Source organism: Vulpes lagopus, chromosome 17 (assembly GCF_018345385.1).
Source record: "Vulpes lagopus strain Blue_001 chromosome 17, ASM1834538v1, whole genome shotgun sequence".
In the NCBI taxonomy this organism is placed as follows: Eukaryota; Metazoa; Chordata; class Mammalia; order Carnivora; family Canidae; genus Vulpes; species Vulpes lagopus.
Genome location: NC_054840.1, coordinates 36111562 through 36128069, shown reverse-complemented (window position 1 = coordinate 36128069; position 16508 = coordinate 36111562). Strand labels below are relative to the sequence as shown.

The 16508-nt window shown below is 56.6% G+C and overlaps 1 protein-coding gene across 4 annotated transcripts in view; it reads right to left on the bottom strand.

Moving 5' to 3' along the window:
* Positions 1-9431: 9431 nt before the first annotated feature.
* TENT4A (terminal nucleotidyltransferase 4A) overlaps positions 9432-16508 on the bottom strand; it is a 42339-nt gene continuing 35262 nt past the window's right edge. Inside the window, exons 8-13 of one of the 4 annotated variants that reach the window (XM_041731748.1) lie at positions 15674-15800; positions 14564-14664; positions 13749-13927; positions 13181-13339; positions 11721-11885; positions 9432-10300 (exon numbers count right to left, since the gene is read on the bottom strand). In XM_041731748.1, coding sequence (XP_041587682.1) covers positions 10106-10300; positions 11721-11885; positions 13181-13339; positions 13749-13927; positions 14564-14664; positions 15674-15800 — 926 coding nt within the window. In that variant the 3' untranslated portion in view covers positions 9432-10105. The remainder of the gene's footprint in view (positions 10301-11720; positions 11886-13180; positions 13340-13748; positions 13928-14563; positions 14665-15673; positions 15801-16508) is intronic. The other 3 variants (XM_041731749.1, XM_041731751.1, XM_041731750.1) reach the window with 3 other exon arrangements.

Here is a 16508-nt window from a genome sequence, read left to right as displayed (position 1 = left end):
CGCCTCGGTCATTCCCCCATTCCTGCCCCCAGCAGCCCCTGCTCCCCCCTCCCCCCCCATGAAAGCGCGCAGAAATTGGCCCAGAGGCCCTGACCACAGAGGAAGTGCAGATGGCTGTGCCTTCGGGGGCGGAGCGTTCCCAGGGACGGCCCCCACCTCCTCCCCCCTCCCCCTTCCCCTTCCTCCCCTCTCCCTCCCCCTGGGAATCTCTGGTGCTTGAAGGGACCCTGCTCCCCCAACCTCCAGCGGTGGGGGCAGCTGAAGGCCAAGCTGAGCCCACTGGGCCATGCTCTCCCCTAATCAGAGGTTGGTTTAGGGGCTGGGCCTTCCTAACAAGCAGATGCTTAAGGAGCATCTGTGCACCAGGCACCGCTCAGGACTCCGGGAACACGAACACGGCAGCGGAAAACGCAAAGTCACGGGATTTAAGTCCTGCTCTCATGGGAGGCAAGGCAGCCCCCGCGGCGCCCCTGTCAGGTCAAGGGGACCAGTGAGTCAAGCGTGGTCCGAGATTCCCCATCCAGCTGAGGTCAGGCCCCGCCCGAGCTGGGCTTTGGGGGTGTGTGATTCCTGCCAAGCTGCTACGGCAGGGGAGCAGTCCCCAGGGAGAGTTCTGGAAGCCACACCACACATTCCTGCCCTCCTTCGACAAACAGCTGCTGAGCATCTGCTGTGCGTTGGGCTAAAGCCTAAAATTCAGACTCAACATTCAGGGCCACCTCCACACCTGGTGAAATCAGGTCAGAGGGGCCTCAAAAAGCTCCCCGCCCCACTCTGCTCCTGCAGATAGTGCCCTAGACAAGCCTCTCTCCTGGTCGAGGATGAGGTTCGGCGCCTGTGTCTCCCTGGTCCCCCCAGCCCCCGACTGACTGGAGGGACTGGTTGTGCCCAGGCTAGACCAACACCTGCTTCCTCCCTTGGGTCTAGCACGCTGGTCCCTGCTGGGCCGAAGGAGCCTACGCGGCCAGATCTCCGTGAAAACCCCCTGAACTCTAATGACTTCCCCGGTAGACGGCATCTCACCCGTGTCCTCAACTCCTCGCTGAAGGAATGAAGCCCGTCCTGTGGGATTCCAGGAGAGGGGGCTCTTGGCAGCTCACATCTGGTCTCCCCTGGACTTCACACACCTTTTCCCTTTGCTAGTTCTGCTCTGAATCCTTCTGCTGGAATTGATCTTAGCCGTCAGTAGGGCTCCCTGCTGCAGCCTGGGGCCCTCTCAGCAGATCACTGTGACACGGGATGGGCTTGCGGACCTCACCACGAACCCCACATGATCACCAAGTATTGGGGGACCCACACCAGCGGAGCGGTTGGTGATCAGGACGTGCCCGTGGGCTTGAGCCCCACACAGGATGTTGTGCTGTGATACTAAGGAGACGGGCTGAACCTCCTGCTGCCGTCCCGAAGGCAGGCAGCCCCTGACCCCACCCAGCCAGAGCCACCTGCCCAAGCACCTACGGAGCAGCCGAGGGTAGCAGCAGGACAAGCTGCCAGAGGCAGAGGGATGCGGAGGGGGACTTGCACAGGCTGGGAAACGCTGACATCACGAAGCTGGCAGCACACGCACCGCCACCCACCTGGCAGCGTTTTAAAGACCTTGGCCTGATGAGGGGACTTAGGTGACGAGGCAGGTGAGAACACCACACCTCCATCTACGCTGGACGTCAGCTGCCGCCCTGGTGTCGGGGACCCTCGAGCCCAGTGGAAGCTTCTCCGAGTGAGGACTGCAGGATGGCCAGAGCTTTCGGCTCCTGCCTGGTCAGGCCCCTCTCCCTGAGGCTGGCTTTTGGGGCCTCATGGGAGGTGTTGGTGGGGGCTGGGAGCTGTTTGGATCTGAGACAGCCAGGAACCCCCCAGCCCACCCCTCTGCCAACCAGAAGCCCCTTGGGCCGGGCAACAGATCTGAAACGCACTCTTAGTTTGGGACAGGTGAGGCTGAGGTGGACTCCGCGGTCACCCACACCTACCACCCATGCGGAGTGCAGGGCACCCAGTCAGGGCCCAGCCTGGGAGCCCCTGCCAGCTGAACCTCCAAGGGCCCCGGCACCCTCGATCACTCAGGGTGGCATGTTAGCCACGGTAGGAAGTCTTCCTGGCTCAGGCAAGGGGTCAGGCCATGCTTGTTCCCCCCAACACCTTCCAAAGACTTAGATCCTGGTGTCCGCTTCTGAAATCTCGTCACCTGTTCCCTAATAGGCGATATTCAGGAAAGCCCACTCTCCTGTCTACACAGAACTTCCTCATGCCTGCCCTCCTGGGTCACCCTCCCAACTGTTATGCAGCCCCCGGGGGGCCTGGGTGCCACCCCCACCTTTGTCGTGAGGTGAAGGAGGGGTGAACGAGGCCGGCAGGGGGGCCGGTGGGGGAACCAGGAGCCCCCTGTGAGTGGTGACGCGGATTGGATCACCAAAAGCTGGGAGAGCTGCCCATTCCTGAGCTGAAACAGCTTTCATGATCATTCAGTTCAAACTGTCAGATACACAAAAAACTGGATTCTGGGGACAAGGTGGGTTTCTGAGAAAAAGCAGGAATTTCCCAGATGCCTCGGGAACCTCAGGGACCTCCGGGCACGTCCACCTGCTGAGCTGTGCGTGGCCTTCCATCCCCGTGGCGTCTTGGCCTGTCCCCTCCCGCCGGAGGGGAGGGCAGGTCGGGAGGTCCAGGGGCATCCACCGGCGGGGGGTGGGGACCAGGGAGCTCACCCCACGGGGCACCCCACCCCTCAGGGCCGACGCAGGCGGAGGGAGGTGGCCGTGACCGGAAGGAAGAGCAGAGTCAGGCTATGAAGCCAGTTGTGGTGTTTGTCCTCACACAAGGAGGAATATTTCTTCCGCATCTACGCAGGTTCCCAGTGTCTACGTGTAGAGCGTTCTCGTAGGGGGCCCTAAACCTAACGGTCAGGTTCCCGGCCCTCGGGACCCACGGCTGGCCAGCGCACGCCTGCGGCCACAGACTGGGAGGGGGTGGCCCGTCCTGTCCCCAGGGTGTGGCAGCCACTCCACCCCTCCCCAGGCCCGTGCGGCCTCGCTGCGGGAGGGGTGGGCCCGGCCTCAGTGCCCTGGTCACCGGCCAACCTCTCCCTGAGGCCCGCGCGGCACCTGGCTGTGTCCGTGCAGCTCCTGGGGGTCGCTGCCACGAGGCTTGCCCTGGACTTGGGCCCAAGGCAGCTGGACAGAGAGCCGGGGGGGGGCTGGGGGGGCAGCAGCTGTGACCCAGGATCCAGACGCCCGGGCAGGAGAGGTGTGCGGGGCAGCTGGCGCTGTGCCAAGTGCTTTGGTGCAGAGGTTCCCATGCGGGCTCCCTGCCCTGGCCCCCATGCAGGCTGCAATGCCCTGTCCCCAGGCATCCCCAGGTGGAGGGGCTGAGACACAGAGTCCCTCCCTGGCCCCGGGGGGACTCACAGGGCTACTGAGGGAGGGCGACGGATCAGGAACGTCCTCAGCCCTGTACGCAGCTCCTGCTCTGCTTCCCACCCTCCAACACCCCCAGAGTCCCCCAGAAGCCACGGCTTGGTGGTTGGTGTGCAGGTCCCCTCTCAGCACGCTGGGGACTGGGGACAAGGGTGACAAGAAGGACAATCCCCTGCCCTGGGCTGAGAGCAACTACAGGTGCTGCACCGAGCCAGCGAGCGGGAGCCTGGCACCCCCTGCAGCGGTGGGAAGAGTGGCCCAGCCCCCACGGCTCCCACATCCAAGGTCTCCAACTCCACCCCGTTGCCACTGTTAGGATTCCACAGATATTTCCTTTGTCCAGCAGGAGAAACAAGTGGCAGCCTTATTTCCCGGTCCTTCTTTTTAACCAGAGCACACGGTTTCAACTATTAACTTAATCACAGGCTACCTGGGGGGCCACCCACCCCCTCCGGGGACCCTCCAGCCCCGGGCTGATGTGCAGGTGTGTGAGCTCTGCGGAGGAAGGGAAGGGGCGGTGGGGACGGGGAAGAGGTTCGCAGGGCTGAGGAACCCAGTGGTGAGGCAGGAGCGCCCCCTCTCTTCCCTGCGCTGAGCCGCTCCCACAGTCAGAACTTCCCTCTGGAAGGGCCCAGGGGCACCGGCTGTAGGACCCCAGTGGGATGGCACTGTCCCTCCCCGGGCAGGCAGCAGCAGGGAGGGAGGTGGGCCCGCTGCGGGGTAGGGGACGGACTCGTCAGTAGATGCGCCCCATCCAGGCAGGACACAGGACACCAGGGAGCCAGGATAACGCCAAACAACAAAACAAAATGTTGGCAATGATGGGGCTTTGCTGTGGCTTCAGCCTTCCCCCTTCCTGGGCTGACAGCTGGCAGGCTCACGATCACAGCACCACACACAACCCTCCAGCCACAGCCTGCAAGGAGGACTTGATATTTAAAAAGTCTGGTACGTATCCAGGTCCCAAGTTTCCTACAGAAAAAAAGATACCTTGAGTCTTAACCGATTTGCGGCTGTTCTTCTTAACGTGAAAACATGTTTTTCCTTCACTCAAGTTCTGCTGTTTGTTGCAGATTTTCTGTGACACGTGGTAGCAGGACAGGGGAAGGGGTCCAGCACGGAGCTGACCCGGGAGGAACACCACGCACAGGCACACGTACACACTCCAGAGGGCTCACGATCTGTACGGAGGAAAGACGATCCACATGTTTCTGACCATGACAGAGCAGATGTCAGAAATAGCTGATTAACTACTGACCAGTGAGGATTCCAGGACCTGACATTAGAAGAGAGGAAAACGATCCTCTGGCCCCCTCCAGGTGGCTCTGGGGGGAGAAGGGCCCCACCTGACATGGACGAAGGGGCCAGTCCCAAAAGGGAGGGTGGAAATCGAGGAGGATGGAGTCACCCCCAAGGACGGCCAGCATCACTCTGCTCCACCTGGCACGGCACGCACAGGTGCAGATCAAACTCGGGCAGGACCCCCTCCCTGCACCAGACCTATCCCTGGGGTCCTCTATACTCTGCATCCCTGGGTGGCTCAGCGGTTGAGCATCTGCCTGCGGCTCAGAGCATGACCCTGGGGTCCTGGGATCAAGTCCCATGTCAGGCTCCTCATGGGAGCCTGCTTCTCCCTCTGCCTGTGTCTGTCTCTCTCTGTGTGTCTCTCATGAATAAATAAATAAATCTTAAAAAAAAAAAAAAAGTGGCTACAGCATTTTTTTAAAAAATAACAAAAAAAAAAATAAAATAAAACTGCATTGAGCTGAAAACTGAGGACACGGAGAGGGAGGGAGGCCAGCCCAAAACACCCCAACCGCTCTTTGTTCTACAAACTCAAGAAAGAATTCAGCACCGTTCATGATACCCTGACCACGCAGATGCTTCTCCAAGGGCCAGGCTCTGTGGGCTCTGCCCACCTGAGTTTCTCTCACAGAGCTGCTAGCAGAGGATGCTCCGCTCTGGGCCTTGGTGCATCCCTCTGGAGCTGGGAAGGACACCCGCGCCCTGGTGGTAGTGGTGGTGGTGTGCAAACCACAGCGCTACCCGTCTGCCGGGCCCTGACGTCATTAGCTCACATCCCATGCGATGGCCCAGGCCCAGCGTGGCCCCTGGATTCCTTACCCTGCATGCTGGGCCGAGCAATTTCTGCTGCCCAGTGGGCTGCTCTGTGGGGAGCAGTGAACAGGCTCAATAGTAATGTAAAGTGAAGATTTTCCACCCAAAATGAGCAGCTGTTCTCACATCATCAGAGAACCAGAGGGGGTGTCAGGCTCCAGGCCCCCCACCCTCCGCAGTCAGGATGCCCGCTCTCACTCTGGTCCCGGCTTGGGGGCTCCAGGGGTGCCGCACGCCTGGCCCTGGGGCACCGCTCCCGTCGGGGGGCTGGGGTGTCCTCGCCCAGGCAGGGCTGCCCCCCAGGCTCTGGAGCCCGGCCACCTTTCAGGGTCTCTCACACCTGCCACCTGCCATAGCCACTCAGTCATCACCACGAAGATACTCTGCAAACACAGGCAGGCAGGACCCAAATCTGCCTCGGGTCACACACTGGTTTCCAAACTGTAAGTGACCCGCCAGAGGGCCTCTGTATGGCCTTCAGCACTGCTGGTGCTTCCGCTGTTCAGAGGGTGCGGATGCTGAGCACGGCGTGTGGGAGAATCCCGGCCGGCCTTACTGATGTGGCCTGGACTGCGCCCCGGGGCCTGGGAAGTCCCGGCGGGCCCAGCTGCAGGGCCCAGTGACGCTGGGAGACTGGCGGGACGAGCTCAGTCCAAGGGCCCCCGTGGCCAGTCGCTCACAAACTGCCCAGCCCCGGGAGCTGCAGAAACAACCCGAAGCCTGTTTCCGAGCCGTTGGTGATAGAGAACGAGCCCGAGCGCGGGATATTCAGCAGCCGCGTCCCTGCCTCCATCAGCTCCCCGCGCTCATCCAAGTTACCTGAGGACTGGCCCGGGCTTCGCAGGTTGGACGCTCCAAGGACGCACTACACACTCGTCGAGGCTCCAGTGAGGCCATCACAGGGCGACTGAAGCATAAATGTGCACACGTGCACTGGCCTGTCCACGCTGGGACGTCACCACTTCCCGCGTGCCCCTGCAGCTTGGCGCCCAGGCCCAGGATCAAGCTGCTAGGACGTCCCCGGGCCGCGGCCAAACCCTCGGATCCCCCGTGGCTGGGGATCGCTGCGATCTGCAGGTGACCAACCTGAAGCTGAGCATGGGCGGCGTGAGCGGCGAGCGGCCATGCTGGGCCCCTCCCGACAGTCCAGCGGGAACACAGGGACACTGCCGCCCCTCTCACCTCCCCTGAGCAGATGGGGTGACACTGCAGGTAATGCGGTCTCCCCCTCCCTGGGGCTCCAGCTCACAGGTGTGACTTACCTACTCAATGGACTCCTTCTGGAGGCCTGGGGCTCCTGCACGTGGTGCCATTCAGAGGGCTGTGGGCCGCCAGCCACCGGGGCCCGGGCCACTGCCCTCCCACCTGGCCAGCCCATCAGAGGGCCTTGGCAGCCCCAGCCCACCAGGGCCCTCTCGTGGCAGTCGCTGCTCCCCAGGACCACCCGCCAACAGGCCATCCTCCCATAAGTGGCCATGGGGACATAGAAGCCCCCTGCTTTCCCATCCCGGCTCACCTCCCTCCAGCCTCTGCTTCTGCACCTGCTCCCGGCCACCGGGCCTCGTTGCTGTGCCACCACCGTGCCAGCTCCCGTGGGCCACTCAGCTCCAGCTCAAGGCCTTTCCAGTGTCCTACCCGTAGACACTCTGTCACTCTGCCTCCAACACTGTTCACAGCACTGACACCTGGCACATTTGTTTCCTGCTCTGTGGGGTCTTCGGCAGCCCTGTCTTTGTGGAAAGGGCCTTGTGTCCTCAGGGCAGCACCTGCTAGGAGCACCCCCAACACCCTTGCAGAAGCAGATGAACAAGGGTTGTCCCAGGCTCCGTGGTGGAGCATTCCAGCACACACTCTGGGCAGCCGGCATGTCCTCCCATCACTCACTGCTCTGTGAGTTTTTAGATACTTCCTCACAAATTCTAAATATGTTACATTCTAAGCTACTTTTGATTGCTTGGCTGTTTACAATGGGTTACTCTCAGGGGCGCCTGGGTGGCTGTCGTGAAGTGTCTGCCTTCAGCTCAGGTCATCAACTCAGGGTCCTCGGATCAAGCCCCCGATCAGGCTCCCTGCTCAGCAGGGTGTCCGTGTCTCCCCCGCCCACGCTCTCCGTCTCTCAAACAAAAAAAAAAAAGTTTTTGTTATTTTTAAGTGATCTAATTTGATGTAAGCCAGATGTAGAGGCACGGTTTCCCTGGAGAGTCTCACTGGTGCACAGTATCCCGCAGCTGGCTTCTCAGGAACGGCACATCAATATTGTCACGTCAGTGATGTGAGTGACCCCCCGGGGCACAGAACGTGAGGGCAAACAAGGGGTGTCAGCTGTAATTCTTCTGTACAAAGTCCGCAACCTCAGCTAGATCCTGAATTTCCTAAGCCGACCGTAACATTACTTTTCACGGCTCTATTTAGAAGGTTCAAGAACATTAAATGGTAGAAGCTGCCCTTCCCCTTGAAAGGAAAGCACACACTCCAAACACCACCTGGTTTCCAAAGTTTATTAAAAATCAAAGAATAGAAAAACTTTACATAAAAATATGTCAATTTTAGCTTCCACATTGTTGTCTACACACACAAAAAAAATCGAAACATGATATCGTTTTGTTCAACCTGTAGTGCGTGACCACAGTGGTAGCCAGGCCAATTCATTCGGTTCACCATGACGGGGATGGAGCATGGCGCCTGTGTCTGTGAATCAAGCTTTAAAATGCACACCCCACGGGACACTCGCCCCGCAGGGGGTTCCTTAATGTAGGGTGAGTCAATATTGCTAATGTGTGGAGATTAGTACAGGCCTACGTATCAGTTTTTATAAATATTTCTTTATCAATAGATTCACAATTTAAATATCTTTAAATATTTTTGATAACTTTCAATCAAGAACTGCAGACAACATGTGCTACTCTATTCTGGAATGCCCCTGGAGAACCCGCAGCCACAGCTCGCAGCTCCCAACGGCGCCGGGGGACCGGTCCCGGGGCGGAGGCCAGCCACGGGCACGTCAGAGGCGTCCTGGCTGGACCTGGCCCTCAGTCCGCACTCCAGAGCTCCCCACTCTGCACATCAACCAGGCGTCATGGTAGTTCAGTCTCTCAACGCGACACTCTCCACTGGTGGACTTCAAAGACCGACCTACCTGTAGTGTTCAGCAGGGCCAGAACCCCCCATTTCAAAAATGGGGAGTCAGATGACCTATGAGATGCAACTCACACCCAGGACAACTGTGGTGCTCCAAAAACTCAGGGTTAGGCAGGATGGATATATTCTTGTTCAAAAAAAGGTAACAAAGACAGTGGTTGTCATGGCGGACTACACTTGCATAGTATTCCTGTACGCCTCTGCGGTCGGGCGCCAGCTGCCCCGGCCCATCCCTGGGCTGTGCTCTCCTGCCATACGGTAAAAATACTCCCCCCGGTGCAATGAGCAGCTGAAGTACTTCTCGTAGATTTGCTCTTAACAGAACGAACACACACTGCTATACAGATTCCTCAACGGAATCAACATAATTCCTTTCTCCACATTCCTAAATCTGGGCGCCCTTGTCCGGACGGGTACTCACCGGCCTCGTCCTTACAACAGGCTCTGTGACTGACACGGACTGAGCACTTCAACTTCACATTTTTGTTTTTTGTTTTTTGTTTTTTTTAAGATTTTATAATGCGACAACCCTTCGTCCCCTTAGAAAGTTATACTTCTGGCACTTTAAACGCTGGATTTGTTGTCTACTTTAAAAGAACCGAAAACCAAAACGTGAAAGCTCTGCGGTCAGAGCGAGACAGCAGACAGGCCGGCCGGCAGGGCCGCGGGCAGCTGGCCAGAAGGCCGGGGAGCCGAGCCCCCTGCAAGGAAGCGCCCCCCGCCCCCCCCCGCCACGAACTCGGAGGCCTTGTGTCTGACCACAGGAAAAACACAAAAATAAACCCCGAGCCCGTCACTCACGGTGTTGGTAGCGGTGCTCCTCAACCAGCCGACACGATGAACCCAACTTAGAAAATGCGACTCGGGAAAGGATCTAAGCTTGTTTAAAAAACCTCCTCCCTTAAATATAACTTATGTGAAAATATGAATTAAATAAAAATATCTGATATTGCACAAACCATAAGTTTTCAATATTTACATAGAAAAACAGTTCTGAAATCTGAAACAAAACGTGAGGGCAGTGACACAATGGCGACCTCCCAACCCTACCCGCTGGGGAAGGAACGAGAACGGGGGCTGATCTCTGTTGCTCTGGCGGACGTGACACGAAAACACCCAAACCGCGAAGGAACCAGACTGGCTGCTGAGAAGCGCCGAGGCCTGCGTCCCATCCCTGCGGTTCCCGGTCCAGACCTGACCGGGCACGGAGGAAGGATCCGGGAAGGCAGAAAACTGCGTCCATGTTTAATAAGGCTTCACAGATGAGCACAAGGAGCTGTTCTTTAAGATGGACGTGACCACCACACAAGGAACATGCAGAGTGATCAGCGGTGGGCGGCCCCCGGGGCCCGGGCCCACGTGCTGGATGCTGGTCTCAGGTCCCGGCGGGGCGCTAGTCTGTGGAAGAGCGGGGGGCCGGGCGGCGCCCTCAGGGGCCATTATCTGCTCAGACTGACGGGCAGGCTGTCCCTCGTGTGTGTGTGTTTTTTCCTCCTCCAGCCGGTGCGGTTGTACTGGTGGTGTCCACGGTTGCCCACCGGGGGCCGCACGCCTCCGCTGCCAACAGAGCCGTACGTGCCCCCCTGGCTGTGGTTGTGCGAGCCTTTCATGGACAACTTCATGCCGCTGTGCTGCTAGAGAGACAGAGAGGGACAGCGATGCTGGAGGTGGCACTGGAGACGCTGGTGGGCCCCCCCCCCCACCCCGCCCCCACCGCTGGGCAGCGAGCCTCGGTGTCCCTGAGTTACGTCCCTGCCCTCCTCCCTGGAGACAAGGCCCGGCCTGTGGACAGGAACTGTGTACAGAGGCTGCCCAGGGCTCACACAAAGTGGTCCCATCCCCAATGCAAGTGCAGCATCCACATGACATTTAATGTGAAGGAGCTCAGAGCAAGCCATGCTTACAGGTCACGGCGGCCACCACGCGTGACATGGCAAGTACCCTGCCCACTCAGTGACCCACCGAGGTAGAGGCCGTACACCTGGATCAAAGCACACATGCACACATCCGCAGACGTGAGCATCATACTTCTAACTGGTCCTATGAGTCCACAGAACTAAGACGGGCCCTTGTTTTCTTTCCCCCACCTCAGCTCTGATGTTCTGGAAACACCTGCAGGAATTCCAACGTCCAGCAGGCTGGTGCTCGAGCTCCTGTTTGCAAAGTCATCACCTCCCCCTGAGTGTTTCCAGCAGGCCGGCGTGATATGCCTGGCAGGGCACTGAAAACCCCATGGTGACAGGAGGGGTAGATCCGAGGAGGAACGTTCTATTACTTAGCTCCAAATAAGAGTAACAGTAGGACGTAATGACATAGCTTCAAAGAGCCAACCCTTAAGCATTAAAAATTTACTGGCAAAAAACGATCAGATAAATAGCATAGGAACCGTCTGAAGTACTGGAGGTCAGAGTCCCCGATACCATCAGCACCTGAGGGAAAACATGTGCCCTCAGAACCTGCATGGTCCATCACAGTTCTCGGAAATACTTGGACCCTTCGAGAGCACAGGAAATGAGTAACAACCTGTTTTCCTCCTACAGAACAGCTTCTCCTATGCAGAATCTGGACTTAGAGAAGCCACAAGGGAGCAGGCAAGTGCATTCGTGGGGACCCCAGGTGCAGGCCCCGGCAGCAGGCCTCGCCCCCCTCTGCCCCACAGCGCCCCAGAGAAGGGGGAGGGGGATGAAACCCCACAGGCCCGGTGACACTGCGCACCGGGTCACACCAGCATTTGTTCCTGATGGTATCATTTGCTTCTTGAAAACCAAGGTAGCTGGCATATAAATTAATTCAATAGATAAATGGGAAAACAAAATATTCTTCACTTTGAACCTTATTTTGAACTTTAGTTTTATGCTAACAAGTTCAATGGAAAAATGAAGAGTGATACTAAACCGTATGACATTTAAAATAACACTTTTAAACACGATGCACCACAAAGAAAAGCAAAAATGAAGCTAAATGATGAGAAAACAAATTCCATTTCAAAACACATCTCTGCGGAGCCCTGTGCCTGGCGGAGAGTGTGGGGAGCCCAGGCGGGGGGAGGCCTACCTTGTGGTACAGGTGAGGGCTGGAAAGAGGATTGGGGGAGGCGGACGGAATGGCCGGGGAAGACATGTGGTGAACGGCTTTCAACGCTGGAGTCCCTTCAACGCTGACTTGTCTGCAAGGGACGGGGGCCACTCCTAGGGTCGGCGGAGGTATTGTAAACCTGGTCTAGGAACAGAACGACCAGAGACGTCAGTGAGACATCGAGTGGACAGAGGTCAACAGTCCCCAGGCCAAGCCCGCCAACGGAGGGCACTGCTTTCAGTTAGTTTGCATTTTACTACAACCCCACAGGATTCTGTTTTGCATCAGAAACATTCTACGTTCTCAAACAGCAATTACAATAGAAAGTAACCAAGTCATAAAGTGTCATTATTCATTGAAGACCAAGCAACAACTCAATAAATCAGTCCTGAGACTAACACTCATCCCTCGATCTCTGGAAAGAACAGAAGCGTGGCCACCACCCCCCTCCCACCCCCCACCCCCACACCACAACACAGGCCCGTGGAGAGATGCGGGATAAGGCTGGTAACCCTGCTTCCTCTGCCTCTCCGGTCCTGGACGACGTCTATCTCTGCATCACGGTGCCCACTGGCACACGGGCGCCGGTGTAAATCCCTCTCAGGCCCCCAAGAACCGCACTGCTCACATCTAGGAGACTAACTGTGGCCCCCGTTCTGAGAGCAGTGATACCACAGGAGCTGGGGTCTCCCAGATGGTGCTCCAGGGGGGCTGACCAAGCAGCTGCAGGGCAACAGGGGCTATAGAGCACATGCAGGGAGCCTTCCTTACGCTTTACCTAAGACCCCGCTGGGGCTGTAGCACACAGGACCTCTCCTCGGTGGGGGCTTGGCTCCCCCCAGGCACCGCAGCACCAGAAAGAGCCCCCTGGTGTCCCCAGCTCTCAGTGCCCATTTCATCCCGAGCAAGGCATTTCATCTCTTGGTGAGCTTCATGGGAGAGAGCGCCCATGATGCTGTATGGTGGGCGTTTCCTTAGTTACTACACTAGAAAGTCAAGTTTGCAGTTTAGAAATAAAATGAGAAAGTGGGCCTTGAGCCTTGGCTTAAAATATGAGCAATCTTAGCTTTAATCTCACTGGCTGTTAGCAAAGTGACCTATGAGACCAGGGCACCAGCATTTGATCTTCAACCTGTCCTGGACATGTCACACTGGGGTCAGATGCTCATCCTGGACTTTGTCTAAAGCTCGTGAGCTCAGAGACCCTCACTGGGCAGGGAGGACCTCGGGGACACGGTCTTTTACAGAATGACAGGAATTACATGCTACAGGCCCAAAAAAGGACAAGCATGTCCTGCAAGACAGAAATGTACCTTCAAAAGATTTCCAAAGATCTATTTCTAATCCAAAGTATCGGCTACTCCTGGAGCAGCTGTCACAGCTCAGACGTGGCTCCCAGGGGCCCATCTCCAGGGGGGGGGGGGCAGCCAGCCATGTACCTGAGTGTTAGTTGTCATGACCAACGTTCTGGAAGTAGCGGACTGAGGTTTGCCACTCGGCATGGGCAAGGCGGTGGGTAAGCTGGCCAGCAGAGGAGTTGGCGCCTGTAGACTGAACTGGTAAACGTTGGGCGTTGTGCAGGGCGGTGTGTCAGAATCCTGTGAGTGGAAACAATAAGAGGGAGAGCTGCACAGAGGCGCACTGCTTCTCAGTTAGGAAAGCAGTGTCTGCAGTGTGGTCACGAGCACGCGGCCATATCTGCTGCTTCAAGTCCTCCCAAAACCCAAGAACGTTCAAGTGACACAGGACAGACCCCTCACTTCAATGTTTCAGCCCCAAACAAGCGTTTACAACAACTATCCAAGGAAGTCTCCCACGGCTGTACCGTGAGCGGCACAGCTGCTCCCAGGCCCCAGGGACGGAGTCCCTGACTGCCAGCTGACACGCGAGGCACAGCAGGGACCCCTCGGTGCAGTCTTGGGGTGCCCCCCACACACACGGAAGGGAGAAAAATGAGCACATCAGTAGAGGTTCAACACCCACCATGGATGTTTCCCCAGCACGCACACTCACAATGTCACTTCCAGAAAGCGAAGACACAGAGGAGGCAGAGGAGCCGGACGAGAGCAGCTGGGGGCTGGGCAGAGACAGGGTCAGGCGCTGGCTGTAGGGGGACTCTGGGTCTCGGCGCTGCGGCTGATCCCCATCACATGCACTGATTCGCTCTTTTATCTTGATCCTGTTATCTGTGGGGAAAACAGCCTGGCTGAGTCCCTTACCGTAGGACGGATGTGCACACCCCACCGGACAGCCTCCAGCCACAGCTGCCACTGACTAGACATGCTGCTAGCCAGACTGACAAACTGAACTTCTAATTTTACTTAATTTTTAAAATTATATTTGTTTCAGTTATTGGAAAACCTTCAAATGTGCCTAGAACAACCTGGATACGTCAACAGTTTTCAACTGTAAATCTTAACAAAATGCAAACCCAGTGCACGTTTCTGGGGAAACTAGGGCAGGATGTGCTGCAAGGACCTGTGGTCTCAAAGGCCCAGCGCCAGAATGGGGGCAAAATCTCTCCAAACTTGTTTATGCTGATTACATGGTGAAATGTTACTATTTTGAACTAAATTGAATAAAATACATTAAAATGAATTTCGCCTGAGTTTCTCTTCGCATTTTTCATGTAATTACTAGAAGAAACATTAAAGTCCATGTGTGGCATGCGTTGTACTCCCACTGGCCTAAATCTCCCAGCTGTAAACTCTTAGAGAAAATGCAGTGTTTCCTTAGTGTGAAGGATTAGCATTGAGGGACAAAGAGACGCTACCACGTCAAGGTGTCAGAAGGTCAGGAGTAATGACCAGATGGGCACTCACCAAGCTCGGGCGCCGGGGGGGCCTTGCCGCCCCACTTTTCCTTGATCCACCGCCGGTAGTCAATCACTTCCTGAGTCACTTTGATGATCCTTCCTAGAGTACTGCAAAGGGACACAGCGGGGAATCAACGTGCCGCAGAGCTACTACGGAGCCCACAAACCCTTCTGACCAGTTCTTTGTATTTTTAACAACATATCACTTTGCCAAGTGAAAGAAGAAAAAAGCTAAAATAATTCTATAAAATACATATAATTTCTGATGCTTGAGCCCAAATGTGCTCTGAGCTCACCATGTAGAAGTGGGTTCCCTCCCACACACATCCTTGAACCTACAGCTAGCTACTTCGAAAGACTGTTTCAACCCAGGGCCTGAGCAGGGGAGCATCCCCCGCCCCTGTCCAACACTCTCGAAGGTCTGGCACAGGCACGTGGTGGGTGCCAAGACTCCAAGCACCCAGCACAGGGCCTACCACCCTGCTGGGAAGCACTGCGAGCAAGCAGAGGGGTGCCAGGCCTCAGAAGCACCGTGCTGCACTGTGTAGACGACCACTTCCCACCTTCTGATTATTCTTCCTTTCCACTGCCCGCCCCCTTCACTCCCTCCCCTCCGCCCCCCAATCCCACCACCTCCCAACCACTCTGCAAGTATTTCTCACTACCAACAGAAGGGTACACTGCAAAAGTGTGCTGCAATGCAGAGTGAGGGATGAGTTTGCAGGAGAGGCGGGGTGGGGCCTGTGGACCCACGAGCACTCACTTAGAACGCGACATGTGCACCGTGAGGACGGCCTGAAGAGAAAGCAGCACATTCCAAAGCGTTAAAAGGCCAGAAATCACTTCCCCAATAAAATACCCTGAAGAAACGGTCAACTCCCCAAAGTAGAAATTTTCAGTGCTCAGCCACGGATGAACCAAACATGGCCACCTCATATGCCCGCAAGGCCTCCTTATCAGTAGCTCCACGTCCAGCTAGCACGTGCCGGCACATCCTCTAACACACTTCCTGAAGCCCGTGACAGGTAAGTGGTGCCAGCTGCGTAGAGGCTGAGGCCTGGAACTGCCATGCCACGGGGGCTAGGAGCCCAGCACAGCGACCCGGGGTGTGAGTTACCTTTCAGAGTCTCTGTTGGGGTAGGACCTCGCGAGGGGCGACACTGCGTGACTGAGAACAATGTAAGCGTAGTCAAACACCTGCTTCACCTGCATGGCCCCATAGGAACTGCGGCCAACATCATTTCCTGAAACAGAAAGGCGGCTGTATGACTCTGCAGATGCCAGGCCCTTTATCCAGATGTTTCTGATCTGCTCACGTAAGCTATCCTGAAGCGGGCCCTCACTGCTGACAGGCTCCCAGACCACATCAGCAGGGCTGCAGCAGGCACCTGGGAAATCTCCCGACGGCCACGGGGCCTGACCTGCAGCCTCAGATCCGGGTCCACCTCCATGAGATGTCATTCACAGAGACAGAGTGATAGTTCTTGAAGTCTGGTGACTCCCGAGGTGGTGAACACACCAGAGAGCCAGGGCGGCGGCCTCTGTGAGACCCAGCCGCGCTGACCGAGCGTGTGCACTGCAGTGGGCACCTGGCCAGGGCACCTCGCAGCTCAGTTAGCACTGGGACCTGCGGGAAGCAAGTCCTTTAGGGTAGGACATTCCAGGGCTGACCGCTCCCGTTTTAAGGACCAGACAGGTGGCAAATCAGATGAAGCCATCACTGAAGTCACCAAGTGAGCCCCAGTCGAGGAACTTAACTTTTTATAACAGTTTGGAATTTTAACTCACATATACATTCCTCACAATTCAAGTGAGCAGGATTTTTAGGAGCCATTCTAAGCTCTGGAATTTTATCTTTTCTAGATTTGATAGTACAATCCAGCAATAATGTGGGCTTTCATCTTTCAAGTACATTTAAACAGACACTGAAGACACTGGAAATCCCTCCAACT